This window comes from Geotrypetes seraphini, chromosome 3 (genome assembly GCF_902459505.1).
Source record: "Geotrypetes seraphini chromosome 3, aGeoSer1.1, whole genome shotgun sequence".
Classification (NCBI taxonomy): Eukaryota; Metazoa; Chordata; class Amphibia; order Gymnophiona; family Dermophiidae; genus Geotrypetes; species Geotrypetes seraphini.
In genome coordinates, this window is record NC_047086.1 from 281,300,010 (window position 1) to 281,316,585 (window position 16,576).

Sequence of the window (16,576 nt, forward strand, 5' to 3'; positions counted from 1 at the left end):
TTATGTGCCAACATTTAGGTGTGCTCACTTACACTAGGTCTATGGCAGGCATTAATACATACACCTAAATGCTACACTTTGGCACATAAGTGACACTATTCTGTAGCATAAGTGTGTAATTGGGGGAGAAGCCATGCCCCACTCACATGAATACTCCACGTTTATTTTAGATGCAATAGCTTACATCAGTCACAGAGTACAGTACTTCCCTGAAATTCACGGGGGTTCCGTTCCAGGAACAGCAGCGAATTTTGAAAAACCGCAAATGCTGTTTTGAGGGTGACGGGATAATCGCGCGCCAGACACCAGCGCGCTGACAATTCAGTGCAAGAAAGAAGTGTGCTGCTGAAAAACTTATTTTTACAGAGCTACGACAAGGGGTGTGGGGGGGAACCCCCCACTTTAATGCATAGTGTTTGCGCTGCTGTTGGGGAGGGGGTGCAATCCCCACATTGTAGAGAAAACTGAACTTTTTCTGAAAAAAATTGGAAAAAGTTCTATTTTCTCTACAATGTGGGGGTTGCACCCCCCACACCCCTCCCCCAACGGTAGCGCTAACACTATGCATTAAATTGGGGGTTTCCCTCCCACACCCCCTGTCGTAGCTCTTTAAAAATAAGTTTTTCGGCGGCACGCTTTTTTCTTACGCTGGATTGTCGGCGCGCTGGTGTCTTGCGCGCCACTGACTATGAACCGTTTTGAGTCTGTAAAAAAGGCAGGAGAGAGCAGTAAATCATACCCGGTATACTCTGGGGGGGGGAGGAGGGGGAAAGAGGAGGAGGCTGATTGGCTCCGAGGGGGGAGAGGGGGAGGAATCGGCTGTGCAGAAGGCTGATTTGCTGACTCATTCCCTGTATTTTCTGACTGGAAGAGGCAGTCAGAAAATACTGCGAATAACTGAGTCCGCGAATCCGGGGGGGAACACTGTGGTACAAACGGCTATGTCTAGATTGTTAAAAAAAATACAAGAAAATTGTAGTGTTTTATAATTTACACATTAAGGCCCAAATTCTATACATAGCATTCTAAGTTTCACATACAAATTGGTGCACATAGCTGATTTGCATGTGCAACATGTTTAACAAGCCAATTGGCACTGATAATTGGCACTAATTAGAAGTTAAACATACAGTTTTTTAAGCACATTCTATAAAGTGGTGCACATCACTTTTAGTGCAAAAACCTCAAAAGGGAGTTTGGCCAGGGTGGAGCATGCGTGTTCCTAAAAGGTAGGCACACTGTTATAGATATGCCTGATCCACACACAACTTAGGCACAGTATTTAGGTTTTGATTTCCTTGCCCTATATGGGTGCACCTAAGTGTTATGCCACATATGGTCGTTAAGAATGATTCCATATACAGCAGGAGACTTTTATCAAAGCGTGCTGAGCGCTATTCTCTTTTTCCAATTTTTTAGGTGCCATATACAGAATTTGGCCCCGTATGCCACACCCATCTTCAAATTACATGCCAGGGTATTTAGGTGGCATCTTATATAGTATGGCATTGTCAGAATATTGGCATTTATACATGTGTATGCACACAACCCTATGGCTCGATATACAGTGCTGTGTCATTCGTTTAACAGATAGGAGATCTCAACAATGCAAGTTAGGCCTTAGGGTGCTATGACGAGATGCTCAAGCTGAGACAGAAATGAATATGGCTCCCATTACTATGGAGGCTCCTGCACACTTAATAGTAATATTCTTGTACTAATGAAATAATGACACCTTTTGTCCTTAAAACAAAACAAATAAGCTTTAAAGCACTCTCCCAGTTTTCTCAGTTCAGATCATATTTTGAATAAAGCATGCATGAGTTTCTACTTGCTCTGTAACATACATTTTCATTCCAATTTTTCTTCTTAGTATTAGTACAAGCACACTACTTTTAACAGTAAACATTTTGGAAGTACAGTGGTACCTTGGTTTACGAGCATAATTCGTTCCAGAAGCATGCTCGTAAACCAAAATACTCATATCAAAGTGAGTTTCCCCATAGGAACTAAGGGAAACTCGCTTGATACGTTCCCACCCACCCCCACCCCCCGAGGCCAGCGGAACTGCTCTACCCCCCCCCCCCCCGAGAACCGGCATTGCTCGCTCCTAAGGCCCCCCCCCGTGTGATCCGGCACCCCTCCACCGCGATCTGAAATCCTCCAGACCCATCCGAACAGGCTTCTTACTTCCATTTGGCCACCGGCACCGGCATGTCCTGTGCGTTTCTCGGAGAGAGCGTGAACTCGCAGGCCTTGAGCATGCACAGATGCTCAAGGCCCAGCAAAGAAGAGGAGGCAGATCTTCGAGTCAGATGGAAGTAAGAAGCCTGTTCGGGTGGGTCTGGGGGATTTCAGATTGCGGCAGAGGGGTGCCGGATCGTGGGGGGGAGGGTGCCGGATTGTGGGGGGCGCCGCTCGCAAATTGAGACACGCTCAGTTTCCGAGGCGCCGATTTTGTGAATGTTTTGCTCGTCTTGCAAACACTCGCAAACTGGTGCACTCGTAAACCGAGGTACCACTGTATTATGAAATAGCAATTCTGGATAACCAGTTCAAGAAAGTTCCCTTTCTTTTGTTTTTTGTACCTTGGATGTAAGTTTTTCAGACCAGCAAACCGCTTTAAATACTAGAATCTGAGGGGTTCAGAACTAACAGAATCTGAGGGGCTCAAAATCACAAAAATCTTGGGATGTGAGAACAGAACTCTCCCTCTTCCAGTCCTAAAAAGAGTTGCTGCAAAGCCCGAGATGATCCTACTGGCATTTTTATCTGCAGAAAAATTCTCTCCTACCTTATCAATATAGTCCAGCAAGTCCAGAGCTTTCTTGAAATCCAGCTCATTAGCCCCTCTGTTCTCCTCACATATGTACAGCTACAACATGAAAGAAACAATTATTTCTGAACTGCAAACATGTTACTGATGGTGAAAAATGGTTTAAGGCAACCCATCATGCATTCAGCTGCAGATGTGACCCTTTTACATACCTTCTGTTCATAGCAGGTTATTTTAATAACAAAAAATGCCTCTAGGTTTTAAAGCCATATACCATGTTGTCACTACTAAACTAAACTAAAACTAAACTTAAAAACTTAGCTTTGCATACCGGATCTTCTCCAAACAAGGAGCTCGATTCTGTTAATAGTATTTAAAAAAAAAATAAAAATGAAAGAGGGCTTTCCACAAAAGGCAATTCATATTGTATTTTCCAAATAGCAATACTTCAAAGTTTAATTTACCTGCTGAAACAACTGTATAAAAAATGTCAAATTGATTTAGGAGCATTTGGAGATTCTAGATTTAGCTTGTATCTTTTTTTTAGTAGTGGCTCACAATGGGGCCCTTTTACTGAACTACAGTAAGCAATAACGCGTGCTTACTGTGAGCTAGAAAAGCCTACTGTGGGATGTGCTGAGGCATCCTGCTAAATGTTTTGTATTTTTGTGGAGGGGGGTGTGTTTGGAGGTGGAGAGTGGGTATGACAGGCCTACCCAGCGTATGGGGCATTGCTGCAAGTTGTTCAGAGCAGGGTTGGAGCATGGGCCCTTACTGCTTACAACATGGGTGGCAGTAAAGGCTCAAGCAGTAATATTTTTAATGGCTGTGTGTGGCCATTAATTCCGGAAATAGGAAAATCAGCCAATTTCTGAACATGGCACAAGTGGCCTTAGCATGTAGGAAAGACCTGCATAAGGGGCCACTTTTGCCATGGCTTTAGTAAAAGGACTAAATGAATAGAAGAAAAAATCTTTTATAAATCAATTCACCTTATAAATAATATAACACTAAATGTGAATCAAAAAATATTTAAAGTATGTCTTAAATTATTATAAAATAATTTATAGAGTGCTCAGTGTGATATCTTATTCAAAACCAACAGGTTAATAGAATGAAGATGTGATAACATTCCATCATTGCACTCACCTACCTACCAGCCCTATCTGATTTAGTAATTCAAGCTGAATAATGATGGTAAAAATTTTTTTATAGATGAATACTTAGCTGAATATAGTTGGTGAAAACATATATATTTCCACATATATTTCCTTAAGTTCTGCTTATTATGGCTGGAGGTTGTACAATTAAGTCTTTTCAAATATATAACTCGTTGGTTTAGTAGAAAATGTGAAAAAAGTGAGTCTCCAAATCCACCGTTAAAAATTAGTACAATTCAGCATATAGCTAAAACTCCTTGTAGTGAAAGCAATCCAACATTTCCTCAACACCGATCGTGTTTCACTATATCTTGCGTCATCAGGAGGAAACAACTGAAAATAAGAATATAACAGTTCTTGAAAAATTCTCAAAAAATTTTTTTATATAACTTCGAAACTAAAGAAATAAAATACCTTCGGACCACACAATGGAGAGAACACGCCGACATAGGATTCCAACTAGAAAGTTAAATCAACGTAAGACGTCTGACGTCTAAACGTACCAACGTATTTGAAGATCTTTTAAGGATCACGTGATAAATAAGATATAACATCGTAATTAACTGATATATAACTATCATCTGGTGGTCCACTCTATTTCTTTGTTAAGACCATAAGGAATCACTGTGTTCCAGGTGTAAATTAGACGTTGTTCATGATAAAGAAGTATATGAGAAATGTCACCCTGTCTATTAAACTCAAATTGCCTGATTACACAGAATTTGAGGTCATTAAGAGAATGACCAACTGATTGCCAGTGATCAGTTAAAGGAGCCTCGGATTTGTTGGTTCGAATACTGCTCAAATGTTCTGCTATTCTTAGCTTAATTGCTCTTTTAGTTTGACCTATGTACATCTTGTTACAAGGACAAAAAATTCCATATATTACTTGAGAGGTGTTACAATCTGAATGTCCCCGTAAGTAATGAATGTTATTAGTGTTAGGTATTTTGATTTGATTAGTGATCAAGGAGTGGCAACAGTATTTGCATCTTCCACAACTGGTGTGTCCTGTTGATTCTACAACAACCTCATTAGATAGATTATTATTGAAATATTCACCTAAATTTTTGCTCCTTTTGTGGGCAAACATGGGAGTTTCAGAAAAAATGGGATGAAATTTTAATATGTTCCAATGTTTGTATATAATTTTTTGTATGGAAGAAGTTTTACTGGAAAATGGTAAAACACAAGTCATTCTTGAATTAACTTGATCAGATTTATTTTTAGGTAATAGCAGCCAATCACGATTGGCGTTCTTGGCTCTCTTGTAGGCAACTTTAATACATCGTTCAGGATAGCCCCTATCACGAAAACGTTGTTTCATAATCCCAGCTTGGTGATGATATTCAATTGGAGAAGAGCATAGTCGTTTCAATCTGAGAAATTGACTGTTAGGAATGCTGTTTTTGAGTTGTCTCGGATGGAAGCTTTTATAATGGAGAATGGAATTCCTATCAGTATTCTTCCTATATATAGTTGATTGAAATTGACTAGCTGACAAAGAGATCTGAATATCCAAAAAGTTAATGTTAGATTTATCTATATTGGCACTAAACTTGATGTTATGATCACATTCATTTAGTTGAGTGATAAATTGATTCATCTATTGTCCCTTTCCAAATGAAAATAATATCATCAATAAACCTTTTCCAAAATAATATTTTATTGAAAAACGTAGAGTTGTATATATATTTGTCTTCAAATTGGGCCATAAACAAACATGCCACTGCGGGAGCAACCGTTGCTCCCATAGCAACACCTTTTCGTTGTAGGTAGTATTGGCCATCATATACAAAATAGTTGTTATTAACCACTAATTGAGCCATGAACATCTTTGTCAGCTAGTCAATTTCAATCAACTATATATAGGAAGAATACTGATAGGAATTCCATTCTCCATTATAAAAGCTTCCATCCGAGACAACTCAAAAACAGCATTCCTAACAGTCAATTTCTCAGATTGAAACGACTATGCTCGTCTCCAATTGAATATCATCACCAAGCTGGGATTATGAAACAACGTTTTCGTGATAGGGGCTATCCTGAACGATGTATTAAAGTTGCCTACAAGAGAGCCAAGAACGCCAATCGTGATTGGCTGCTATTACCTAAAAATAAATCTGATCAAATTAATTCAAGAATGACTTGTGTTTTACCATTTTCCAGTAAAACTTCTTCCATACAAAAAATTATATACAAACATTGGAACATATTAAAATTTCATCCCATTTTTTCTGAAACTCCCATGTTTGCCCACAAAAGGAGCAAAAATTTAGGTGAATATTTCAATAATAATCTATCTAATGAGGTTGTTGTAGAATCAACAGGACACACCAGTTGTGGAAGATGCAAATACTGTTGCCACTCCTTGATCACTAATCAAATCAAAATACCTAACACTAATAACATTCATTACTTACGGGGACATTCAGATTGTAACACCTCTCAAGTAATATATGGAATTTTTTGTCCTTGTAACAAGATGTACATAGGTCAAACTAAAAGAGCAATTAAGCTAAGAATAGCAGAACATTTGAGCAGTATTCGAACCAACAAATCCGAGGCTCCTTTAACTGATCACTGGCAATCAGTTGGTCATTCTCTTAATGACCTCAAATTCTGTGTAATCAGGCAATTTGAGTTTAATAGACAGGGTGACATTTCTCATATACTTCTTTATCATGAACAACGTCTAATTTACACCTGGAACACAGTGATTCCTTATGGTCTTAACAAAGAAATAGAGTGGACCACCACCAGATGATAGTTATATATCAGTTAATTACGATGTTATATCTTATTTATCACGTGATCCTTAAAAGATCTTCAAATACGTTGGTACGTTTAGACGTCAGACGTCTTACGTTGATTTAACTTTCTAGTTGGAATCCTATGTCGGCGTGTTCTCTCCATTGTGTGGTCCGAAGGTATTTTATTTCTTTAGTTTCGAAGTTATATAAAAAAATTTTTTGAGAATTTTTCAAGAACTGTTATATTCTTATTTTCAGTTGTTTCCTCCTGATGACGCAAGATATAGTGAAACACGATCGGTGTTGAGGAAATGTTGGATTGCTTTCACTACAAGGAGTTTTAGCTATATGCTGAATTGTACTAATTTTTAACGGTGGATTTGGAGACTCACTTTTTTCACATTTTCTACTAAACCAACGAGTTATATATTTGAAAAGACTTCATTGTACAACCTCCAGCCATAATAAGCAGAACTTAAGGAAATATATGTGGAAATATATATGTTTTCACCAACTATATTCAGCTAAGTATTCATCTATAAAAAAATTTTTACCATCATTATTCAGCTTGAATTACTAAATCAGATAGGGCTGGTAGGTAGGTGAGTGCAATGATGGAATGTTATCACATCTTCATTCTATTAACCTGTTGGTTTTGAATAAGATATCACACTGAGCACTCTATAAATTATTTTATAATAATTTAAGACATACTTTAAATATTTTTTGATTCACATTTAGTGTTATATTTAGTAAAAGGACCCCAATGAGTTATATTCAGATACAGCAAGTATTTTGCTGTCCCCAGTTTGTACCTGAGACAATGGAGGGTTAAGTGACTTGCCCAAGATCATAAGAAGCAGCAGCGAGATCTCGTTTCCCCAATTCTCACAGCTCTACCCATTAGGCTACTTTTTTTTTTTATCCCTACTGGGCGAATATTTACATTTGATTTCAATTCTAGTCTTTATAGTTACATGGCTCTCAAAACTTCTGTTTCACCATGTATGCAGAAACAATAGCCATGCATACCCATCTGGAAATAGCCTTGGAGGCTGACTTTCCCAGCAACTACAACTGATCAATACAAAGATGATCAGAGATGTAAGGAATTTGTCACCTCAAGGTAACGGAGAAGAACTCTCTTGATCATCCAGCAACATCAAATTCTCATCCCTCTTTTTCCAACCTGTAGCCTTGAAACGCTGTCAACCGGCCTTCCTAATTAACCATGGAATGCCGACATTACATTTGGTAGAAAGGAAGGCACAGTGTGAAGAGACACATCAGCATCCATAATCATGAAGAATGGCTCTCTACATGAGAGAGCCTGAAGCTCCGACACCTTTCTTTCTGAGGTTATAGCTACCAGAGAAAACATCTTCACAGTGAGATCTGTTAGCAACGCCTCATACCAGAGTTTGTACAGGAACCCACAAGGGCTCACAAGACAATGTTAAAACTTCATGTTCTGGAGTCCAGTATCTTGAGCGAACCAATCTCAAGGCCCTTCTGGAGTCCGTCCTGCAGAAATGAAAGTATTGATGAAATTGGAGTCTCAAAAGATTCAACCATCTGTACCACATACCAGTGCTGAAATGTCTTCCACACCTTAGAATAAGCTGTGACCATCGCTGGCTTTTTAGCTCTAGAAGGGTAGAAATAACAGTCCCTGAATAACCTTTGTGCTCTAGGGCTGCACACTCAAAAGCCATGCCATAAGCCCAAAGTGTTTTGGACTTTCTAATGTAATTGGCCTTTGAGATAGAAAGTCTGGATACGACTTTAGCCTGAGACACTGTCCCACTGCAGCTAAACTAGATCCGCCTACCAGGGGCAACGAGCCCAGTCTGGTGCCACAAGAACTACCAATCCATGGTGTTCTGTTATTTGTCAAATGACCTGGGGCCAATCACTGGCCAAGGGAAGCCACATATAGCAGTCCCTGTGTAGGCCAAGACTGTACACCAAGGCATTCATGCTGGTGCTTCCCAGCTTGAATCTTTGGCTAAGGTATCGAGAGACCTTGTTGTCTGCTGATACCATCAGATCAAAAATCAGTCACCCCCGTGTTTCACAATACTGTTGAACACCCTCTGAGACAGAGACCACTCTCCCAGATCTAGGGTCTGGCAACCGAGATAGTTGGCCTGGACATTGCTCACTCCCGCTACATGAGCCACCGATATGACCTGCAGGTAGCCCTCTGCCCACCAAGCTTTCAGCTTTAATGGAACACTCCTGGTGCCTCCCTGTCTATTGACATATGCCACCCTGACCGCCTGGCCTTCCAGGATCACTTCCAATGTCTGCAGCACCAGACGAATGACTCCGAGTTCTAATCTGTTGATGGACCATTTTCTCTGCGAGAGTAACCAGTGGCCCTGAACCAGCCAACCCTTGCAATCATTTCCCCAGCCAAACAGATTGGCATTTGTCATCACTATCACCCAAGCTTAGATGCAAAGAGGCACTCCCTTGAATAGCGTCTCCACCCACAGCCACCACTGTAAGCTGAGATGTGCTTCCGCCGTCCAGGGTAGTGGCATCTAGAGTGAGTCCACCTTTGGAGACCAACAGGACAACAGAGTATTCTGCAGGGGGCAAATATGAGCTTTTGCCCAGGGAGCCACTTCTATGGTATCTTCCACTGACCCATAAGAACATAAGAAATGCCTCTGCTGGGTCAGACCCGAGGTCCATCGTGCCCAGCAGTCCGCTCACGCGGCGGCCCAACAGGTCCAGGACCTGTGCAGTAATCTTCTATCTATACCCCTCTATCCCCATTTCCAGTAGGAATTTGTCTAATCCTTTCTTGAACCCCAGTACCGTACTCTGCCTTATAACGTCCTCTGGAAGCACATTCCAGGTGTCCACCACACGTTGGGTAAAGAAGAACTTCCTAGCATTTGTTTTGAATCTGTCCCCTTTCAACTTTTCCGAATGCCCTCTTGTTCTCTTATTTTTCGAAAGTTCGAAGAATCTGTCCCTCTCTACTCTCTCTATGCCCTTCATGATCTTGTAAGTCTCTATCATATCCCCTCTAAGTCTCCTCTTCTCCAGGGAAAAGAGACCCAGCTTCTCCAATCTCTCAGAATATGACAGGTTTTCCATACCTATTATCAGACGTGTTGCTCTCCTTTGAACCCTCTCAACTAACGCCATATCCTTCTTAAGATACGGCGACCAATATTGGACGCAGTACTCCAAATGCGGGCGCACCATCGCCCGATACAACGGCAGGATAACTTCTTTCGTTCTGGCTGTAATACCCTTTTTGATTATACCAAGCATTCTATTCGCTCTCTTAGCGGCCGCTGCACACTGTGCCGACGGCTTCATTGTCATGTCCACCATTACCCCCAAGTCCCTTTCCTGGGTACTCTTATTCAATAACATCCCTCCCATTGTATAGTTGTACCTCGAGTTTCTGCTCCCCACATGTAATACTTTACATTTTTCAATGTTGAACTTCATCTGCCATTTCACCGCCCATTCTTCTAATTTGTTCAAGTCCCTTTGCAACTTTTCGCAGTCCTCTGTAGTCCGAGCTCCATTAAATAGTTTGGTGTCGTCCACAAATTTTATTATCTCGCACTTCGTTCCTGTTTCTAGATCATTTATGAAGATATTAAATAGCAGCGGCCCGAGCACCGAGCCCTGCGGGACACCACTCGTGACCCTCCTCCAGTCGGAGTAGTGGCCCTTCACTCCTACCCTTTGTTTTCTACCCTCCAACCAGTTTCTGATCCATCTATGTACGTCTCCTTCCACCCCATGGTTCTTCAGTTTCCGGAGTAGACGTTCATGGGGCACCTTGTCAAAGGCTTTTTGGAAATCTAGATATATGATGTCTATGGGGTCTCCTTTGTCCATCCGTTTGTTGATCCCTTCGAAGAAGTGCAATAAGTTCGTTAGGCACGATCTTCCCTTGCAGAAACCATGCTGGCTGGTTATCAGAAGTTCATGTTTTTCAAAATGTTGATCGATGTTTTCTTTTATCAGTGCTTCTGCCATTTTCCCCGGAACCGAAGTCAAGCTCACCGGCCTGTAGTTTCCCAACACCTGCAGGTAGTGTCAAGCTGTGGAAGCTGGCATGGCCAGAATGTCCAGCATCTGACGCCATAGCTTCAGTTTGTGAGGCTCTGGAAGAAAAACATGACCCTCTGCAGTCCTGAAGTGGATTCCCAGGTACTCTAGAGATTGGGATGGCTCCAGATGACTATTCCAGAGCTTGATGATCTACCCCAGGATATGCAATGGCTACACTACTTGTGCCACTGCTTCATGGTCTGCTGCCTTGGGGCTCTAATTAACCAATCATGCGCAGGTGTGCTGCTGCCACCACCATTACCATTGGTAAAGGTACAAGATGCTGTGGCCAACCTGAAAGATAGTGTCGAGAACTGAAAACCAGTACATGGAACCAGGAAAATTCCTGGGAAGATGGGAAGATGCAAATAAGCCTCCGTCAAATCCAGTGAGGCTAGGCATTCTAAAGAACTTTCTTTTTAAAGATGCTTTTAACTTATAATCATATTTAATGATTACCTTCTTTTTTTTAAAATCTTATTCCCCTTACCTGTTGTTTTTACCATTCATGTTTCCTTTTTTCCCTTATGTATCTGTTAGTTTTTATGTCAGTATGTCAAACTTATGTAATCTATTATAAATAAGCTAATGCGTACACCTTTTTTTAATTTATTTTTTATTTTTTTAATTATTTTTATTTGTAAATTGCTTAGCAAATTAAATTAAGCGATTCAATAAGTTAAAAATAAACTTGAAACTTGTGGCAATGACCAAATGCATGGTCTCCATCTGGAACTGAGGCACTCTTGGGCATGCATTGATAGATTTCAATTCTAGAATTGATCTGCAGTTGTTTGAGTCTTTCTTGGGCATGATGAAGTATATAGAGTATCTGCTCGAGCCTGAATCAGCGTCTGGAATCGACTCCACAACCTACATTCCTATTAGGTGCTATACCATTGCCAAAACCATCGCTGGCTTTCTTTGGCCTGCCGGCCAGGGAATCCACACAAAAATCCCGAAGTGGACGACAAGAATCTTAAAATCTATAAGTTCTGAGTTACATACAAATCCAACTTAAGAACAGCTTTAAAAACTTAACTCGTTCTTAACCTGAGGACTGCCTGTAGACACCCACACACATACAAACAAGTACATTCATACATGTGATCTGAGAAAATTTAATCAGTTTAAGGAATTATAATCAAGAAAAACATATTTTAAATAATGTATAAACTGATACAATATGTAAAAGCGGCTTTTCTGAATTTGTATTACCAATTATAATGTTCACATTTTTCTCTAACCATATGCAAATATTTTGTCATCTCAGAAATACTTTTCAGCAAATCATCAAGTAGGCAAGAACACACTGCTTAAAAAAAAATATCAAATACATACTTGGATAAGCTGGGAAGCGGTCAGCACAGGCATTACACTGGGGTTCAGCTCTTTCTCCTCCAGAACTGGCTTGGGTAGGTATTCTTGATGCATCAGAAAACGTTCCTGCAGTGCTATATCTTGGAGTGAAATTAAATAAATTCATTAAGAATACTTCTCAGATTAAACCCAAAGATAATAGTGAGAATTTGCCTCCATACTTAAAACTAAGTATTTAGGAATAACCCCCCAAAAAATCAAATCCAAAAGATACTACAGTTAAAATAAACAAACAAGACTCAGAAAACAGAGATCAATAGAAGAGTCCTAGAGAAGTATGTGTATAAAAGAATATTCCCATGTTAGCACATATATCTACACAAAAAATTAACTAAACAAAAATATGTAGCAGCAAAATATAAGAAGAAAACCAGGAAGAAAAAAAAATTGACTTCTTAAAAAAGGTAAACATAAGTATAGGGGCCTATGATATCAATATTGCACAATTAATGTGTTGAGTCTGATTTCCTCCCATGACTTACAGCTATCACCTACAGTCATGAGAAAAAATTAGGACACCCCATGAAATATTCAGTTCTTTCTTAAGAAATGTTCACATATCGATGTTAAATCTTTTTTTTCTTTTTTTTTTAATTTATCTCTGGAAAAGAAAGTGATGTAATTGCAGGTAAACAACAAATATTTTCCTTGATTTACTCATGAAACAAAAGATATCCACAAAAATGGCATCTGGTGATACAACTACCCAGGAAGCAAACTGCAGAGGTATGCCCTCGAAGAAGGCTTGAGGATGGAGCCACCAATTCATGCTGGCACGAGCCTCCAACATCCAGGGCAGAGGCTTCCGTGAGGTGGCCATCTGTAGGACCTGAAGACAGTTTTACGCCGATGGAGCAAACTTGGTCAAGAGACAAGAAATTTGGAAGCACAGTGACTGTCTGCATGCCTCTGGCAGAGAGACATGGCCAGCAGCCATGTCGAACAAGACTCCCAGGTAATCCAAGGACTGAGTCGGTGTCAAATTGTTCTTTCTTAAATTTACAATCCAGTTCAGATCCACCAGGAATCAGGTCACCTGATCCACTGAGCATCTACTCTCGGACAATGGAAAGGCTCTGATCAGCCCGTCACCCAGTCGGGGAGGTCCTGTAGACCCATCTTGTGCAGGTGAGCCATTACCACAACCATTAGAGTGGTGAAGGTATGAGGAGCTGTCACTAGCCCCCAAAAGAAGAGCTGAGAACTGATGGTTCTCCAGAACATGACAGCCATGCATGCGCCTAGTAGCGCTATAGAAATATTAAATTGTTGAAATCTGAGAAATATCCTTTGGCCTAGGCAAATAGGAATACGCAAGTAGGCCTCTGTTAGATCCAAAAACGCAAGGAACTCTACTGGGATCAACGCCACTATGACTGATTGAACCATCTCAGAGCGCAAGCGCAGAACTTTGAGTGCTGCATTGACTTGAGAAAGGACTAGAATTGATCTCCAATCATTAGAGCTTTTCTTTGATATAATGCTTATGGAGAATCTGTCTGAGCCTGAGAGTTCGGGCAGCACTAGCTTTATGGCCTGAATGTCGAGTAACCTTCTCATAGTGGCAGGTACCCTGTGGGACAGACCACAAAATTAATCTGGCAGAGATCAGACAAATTCTAGCTAGTAGCCAGACTGAATAAAGGCCAAAACCCAACGGCCAAACTCTAGATTCAGGCTAGCAGAAACGCCGAGAACCTACCCCCTATACGTAGAGGGACCTCCTTCGCCCTAGCATCATTGCGACATCTTGGCAGATGGAGCAGCACGGGAAGTGGAGGATTGGTCATGCTTGCATTAAGAGAACCTCTGCCTGTAGCCCTGGAAGAATCTCTGCAACGTGGAACTGGAATACAGTCGAAATTGTCTGTAGCCAGGAAAAGAAGTGCGCCCTGAGCCTCTAGAGCAGGGGTGTCAAAGTCCCTCCATGTGGACCGCAATCCAGTCAGGTTTTCAGGATTTCTTCAATGAATATGTATGAGATCTATTTGCATGCACTGCTTTCATTGTATGCTAATAGATCTCATGCATATTCATTTTGGAAATCCTGAAAATCTGACTGGATTGCGGCCCTCGAGGAGGGACTTTGAAACCCCTGCTCTAGAGGTTCTGGGACTACTATCAGGCAGGGTCTTGGGGCAACAGCCCACCACACAAAACATGAGATCATCAAGGCTTTTGCCAAGGAATAGGCACCTCTTAAAAGGGAGTTTGGCAAGAGCAGCTGTAGAGGTGAAATCACTGACCCATTGTCTTAACCAGAGTACATAAGAATAGCCTTACTGGGTCAGAATAACGGTCCATCAAGCCCAGTAGCCCGTTCTCACGGTGGCCAATCTAGGTCACTAGTACCTGGCCAAAACCCAAAGAGTAGCAACATTCCATGCTACCGATCCAGGGCAAGCAGTGTCTTGCCCCATGTCTTTCTCAATAACAGACTATGGAATTTTCCTCCAGGAAATTGTCCAACCCCCTTCTTAAAACCAGCAATGCTATCCGCTCTTACCACAACCTCTGGCAATGCGTTCCAGAGCTTAACTATTCTCTGAGTGAAAAAATATTTCCTCCTATTGGTTTTAAAACAATATCCCTGTAACTTCATTGAGTGTCCCCTAGTCTTTGTAGTCTGCTTCTTCTCTACACAGGCAGCGCTATACCAAGGCTAAAAGCTCCAAGCACTGAATATACAGAAAACATTGAAAAAACACCATATAAAATAAGAAAAGGGAAGAACAGAACTTAAACACTCCTCCTAGTTCGCGTATAGAAGGGAAAAACTGTGGGTGGCAGTAGAGCTCCCAGTAAAGTAGGAGGGACACAGAAAAAATCTAGAGTGGATTCCTTCTGCAAATGGCTCGTGACCATGGGACGATAACCCACTTGTCTAGAATGACATACCTATTGAACTGGAATAGCTATTTAGTACCCAACCAACATTAAGGGCTCCTTTTATGAAGATGCGATAGCGGTTTTAGCGTGCGCTAGCCAAAAATCTACCACCTGCTCAAAAGGAGGTGGTAGCGGCTAGTGCGCAGCATTTTAGCGCGTGCTATTCTGTGCATTAGGGCCCTAACGCGCCTTCGTAAAAGGAGCCCTAAGTAACAGTTTCTAACCACATTATCACAGGGGTCAGTGCTGGGACCGCTGCTTTTCAATATATTCATTAACGATCTGGAAACGGGCACGAAGTGCGAAGTTATCAAGTTCACGGACGATACAAAACTCTCCAACAGGGTCAAAACTGTTGAGGAATGCAAAGAACTGCAGAGCGACCTGAACAAACTGTGTGAGTGGGCAAAAAGATGGCAGATGAGCTTCAATGTGGAGAAATGTAAGGTCTTGCACATGGGGAAAGGGAACCCCCTGTACAGCTATACGATGGGAGGAAGGGTGATGGGGAAAGGCACCCTAGAAAAAGACCTAGGGGTATTGGTAGATACAACAATGAAGCCAGCGGCGCAATGTGCAGCGGCCTCAAAGAAAGCGAACAGAATGCTGGGCATTATCAGAAAAGGTATCACTACCAGAACGAAGGAGGTTATCCTGCCATTGTATCGAGCAATGGTGCGACCACATCTGGAATACTGTGTCCAATACTGGTCACCGTACCTTAAGAAAGATATGGCGATACTTGAGAGGTCCAGAGGAGAGCAACTAGGATGATAACAGGAATGGAGAACCTTTCATATGCCGAAAGGTTAGACAAACTGGGGCTCTTTACCTTGGAAAAGCGGAGACTGAGAGGAGACATGATACAGACGTATAAAATCATGAAAGGCATAGAGAGAGTGGAGAGGGACAGATTTTTCAGACTAGTGGGGACAACAAAAACAAGAGGTCACTCAGAAAAACTGAGAGGGGACAGATTCAAAACGAATGCAAGGAAGTTTTTCTTCACTCAAAGGGTGGTGGACACCTGGAACACGCTTCCAAAGGAGGTAATAGGACAGAGTACAATACTGGGTTTCAAAAAGGGGACTGGATGACTTCCTGGAAGCGAAGGGGATTGCAGGGTATAGATAGAAGGCTACTCTACATGACAGAAGCGAAAAGCGTATGTGAGTTTTAGGGTGGGAGCACTATCAGGTCCTGGACCTGAGGGGCCGCCGCGTGAGCAGACTGCCGGGCACGATGGACCTCCGGTCTGACCCAACAGAGGCAATTCTTATGTTCTTATGTTATGAATAGTGAGCTGCATTATGAGGATATTGTAGGACCATGAAGGACCTCCAAATTTGTCTCAAAGTACTTCAGATTTTAACCATGTCATATCTACATGAGGTAGAACATATTCAGACTTGTGGAGGCATGTTTGAAGGCAAAGCAAGGTTGAATTTTTACCACAGTTTTATGGACCATCTTAATGGATATTTCCTTTTTTATGCAGAATCTTACTGATGTGATACCTGTATACC

The 16,576-nt window shown here is 41.4% G+C and overlaps 1 protein-coding gene across 3 annotated transcripts in view; it reads right to left on the reverse strand.

The window, feature by feature from the left end:
• The window catches only part of NUP133 (nucleoporin 133), a 211,997-nt gene that overhangs the window by 12,049 nt on the left and 183,372 nt on the right, over positions 1 to 16,576 (reverse strand). For all 3 annotated transcript variants that reach the window (XM_033938695.1, XM_033938694.1, XM_033938696.1), the window contains exons 22-23: positions 12,123 to 12,241; positions 2,795 to 2,875 (exon numbers count right to left, since the gene is read on the reverse strand). In XM_033938695.1, coding sequence (XP_033794586.1) covers positions 2,795 to 2,875; positions 12,123 to 12,241 — 200 coding nt within the window. The remainder of the gene's footprint in view (positions 1 to 2,794; positions 2,876 to 12,122; positions 12,242 to 16,576) is intronic.